This window comes from Ipomoea triloba, chromosome 8, assembly GCF_003576645.1.
Source record: "Ipomoea triloba cultivar NCNSP0323 chromosome 8, ASM357664v1".
In the NCBI taxonomy this organism is placed as follows: Eukaryota; Viridiplantae; Streptophyta; class Magnoliopsida; order Solanales; family Convolvulaceae; genus Ipomoea; species Ipomoea triloba.
Window position 1 is genome coordinate 9,151,985 of NC_044923.1, and position 3,050 is coordinate 9,155,034.

A 3,050-nucleotide genomic window follows, 5' to 3' on the forward strand; every position below is an offset into this window, starting at 1 on the left:
TTTATAAGATTTTCTCTACAAAGCCATATTTATGTTAATCCAACTTAATGTGCGTAGATTAGAAGCTTAAGGTGGATCAGTTTTAAGAAGGAAGGGGGGCCAGGAGAAAAAAATAAGTAGTTAGGGTGGTTACTAGTTGGCGGCTACCCTAACGCTCCTGGCTGGTGCTATTTGTGCGCAAGGCGCGTACCAACTAGCTCTGTTTTCTTTTCCTTAATTTATAGTAGGGTCTACAAAAGCGCTTCCTATGCAAGAACCTTCCCCCTTTCTTACTTTCTCTTTCCACTACCTTACGAAAAAACTAATGAAAATCGAAAACCCATTTGGGGATGCTCTTAGCTAACAAGTGATAAATTTTATTTTAAATATGTTATATATTTTTTCTAGACAAGTATTTAGTTTTGAATTGAAAAATAATAGTTAATACTTCAAAATTATTGCATTTTAACGAAAAAAATTATAGTTTCACTTTCAATATGTTATATGTTGTCCCTTAATTAGTTTATCCTTCACTTGAAATGTGATAACAATTATTTCAAAAGTATTACCGCTTTTACTTGAAAGTGGTAAGTTTTGTTAGACTCACATATATGAGATTTGGCAGAAACTTGTTTTTGAGATCCATCTTAAACATACATGACATAGTTTCACACCAGAGTAGTTGATAAGATATCTGTTTAGCACGCCTAACTGAAAAGCTAATTTATAGTTGAGAATTGAAAAATAGTAACTAATAAATTAATTAATTGAAATTAAAGTGTTTGGTAAAATTAATTTCTGAATTAGTTGATAAGTGTAAAAAGACATAAAAGGATAAACTGAAATATTGAAATTTTGATTAATGAATATAATGGTATGGTAGATGGTGTCATTTTTGTGAATTAAAAAAGATTTTTTTTAAAAAAAGTTAAAAAGCAATTAGCTTATTTTGAAATGCTACCCCACCTACTTGGCAGGATTTTTTTTTATTTTTTTTTTTTGAAAAACTTGGTAGGATTTTAAAATAAGCTACTAAGTATTATTTTAAACCTTTCAATTCATATTTTACCAAACATAAATTTTAACTTATTTATCATTTAAAATAAGGTATAAGTTCTAAAATAAGCACTACATTCACATCCTAATAATAATTAAATTAAAATAGACGCATTAGTTGTTTTTCATAGTATATTATTTGAATATTGAAAGAGCATTATTTTATATATTATCAAAAAAAAATTATATTATCAAATAATGTACATTCAGTACACAAATAATATATTTTTAGTATATATTAAAAATATAATGTACCTTAGCTTGTTACATTATTTTAGTATTGAAGGTACATTATTATGTATAATGTGTATTCAGTATACAAATAATGTACGTTTAAAAATGTTTTTTTTTTGACAACACTGTGTAGACCATGATCAACATAATAATTTGTCATCTTTTGTGGGTAGGTCGAATCGGGCTAATATTTTTATTCTTTAGTCTAGCCCAATATAACTAGGGGTGTGCAATTTACCGAAATTTTTCGGTTAACCGACCGAACTGAAAAATTTCGGTTAACCATTAACCGAACCGAAAAATTCGGTTCGGTTAATGGTTAAAGGAATCTTGAAATTTCGGTTAACGGTTAATTCGGTTAACCGAATTTTTATATATATAGATAAATAATTAAATATAAATACTAAATACTAATTAGATTAAAGATTTGAAGTTATGGATGTTTGAATATTTGAAGTTATGGATGGTTTGTATTTTATTTTAATTGGATTTATTAGTTTAGATGTTATTTTTAGAATTTTATATTTTAGGTTTAAAAAGTTCGGTTAATCGGTTAACCGACCGATTAACCGAAAAAAATTTCGGTTCGGTTAATTCGGTAACACATACTTCGGTTCGGTTAACGGTTAAAGGTTTTAAAATTTCAGTTAATTCGGTTCGGTTAACCGAATGCACACCCCTAAATATAACCCATGTATTAATTTAGCTAGCTCCGGCCAATTCAAATAAATAACTAAACAGATGATGGGTCAACCTTCTCATTTGATACCACCTATAGGGCTATAGATAGAGAACTAAGTGTAAGATAGATATATGGTAAAGGTCTTCCAAGTAAAAAATTGGAAAGACTTTTCAGCTGATGAGTCATTTTCCTTTTGAACAGAATGAGGATTTTCAGTTAATTTTATTTTCCTATTATAACTAACTTAAGAAAATCAATTTCTAAGTTTCTAAACAGATTCTAATTATATTCTTGAGTATTACTGATTATATTTTTAACTCTTAATAGGTAAAAGCCAAAACGGGAATACAAAATCCTACGCGCACTGAAGTTGTAAGTGCATTTCTTTACAAGTGCATTGTCTCGGCAGTGAAAACGCGAGAAGTCTCCCACCCCCTCCGACCATCCCAACTCTTCCACTACGCTAACATCCGACCGCTGGCTCTCCCGCAGAGCTTAGCCGCAACATCCGCCGGAAACCTGCTTTCCACGTTTTGCATATCAACAACACACGACGACGAAATGGACGTGGCGAAGTTAGTAGCCGAATTGAGGAAGGGAAAACAAGGGCTCTATGCAAAAGACATGACCAGAGAAAACGAGTTGGCCTTGGAGATATACGAATCCACAAAAAAGGGAGACAAGCCATACGAGGAGGATGGGTTTGATAAGTACTTTTTTAGTAGCGTATGTAATTTCCCATTGTACGACGTGGATTTTGGATGGGGGAGACCGAAGCACGTGAGTGTTCCAATGGGCCCGTTCAAGAACTTCATTCTCTTGGACCACGGTCCACAGTGACCCTGGTCCGAAACGATATCGTTTTGATGTTAGTGGACGCGGATGCGAATGACTCCAGAGAATTCATTATATCTAAAATACACATAATCATTATCTAAAATACACATAACGTTTGCCTAGAATATACAGAATATTTGCCCAGAATACACAAAATATTGACACAAAATACACAGAACTCATCTCCTAACATTCGAATGCACAAACACATCTTGATTAGTTAGAGAGATATATGGGTTAAAGCTGGTAAATATAGAAGACT

General features: G+C 31.9%; 1 protein-coding gene across 1 annotated transcript; it reads left to right on the plus strand.

Annotated features, from left to right (window-relative positions):
- Nucleotides 1-2,082: 2,082 nt before the first annotated feature.
- On the plus strand, nt 2,083-2,791 carry LOC116026908 (acylsugar acyltransferase 3-like). The gene is made up of 2 exons (XM_031268336.1): nt 2,083-2,100; nt 2,279-2,791. The coding sequence occupies exons 1-2, from the start codon at nt 2,083-2,085 to the stop codon at nt 2,789-2,791; spliced, it is 531 nt and encodes a 176-aa protein (XP_031124196.1).
- Nucleotides 2,792-3,050: the final 259 nt, after the last annotated feature.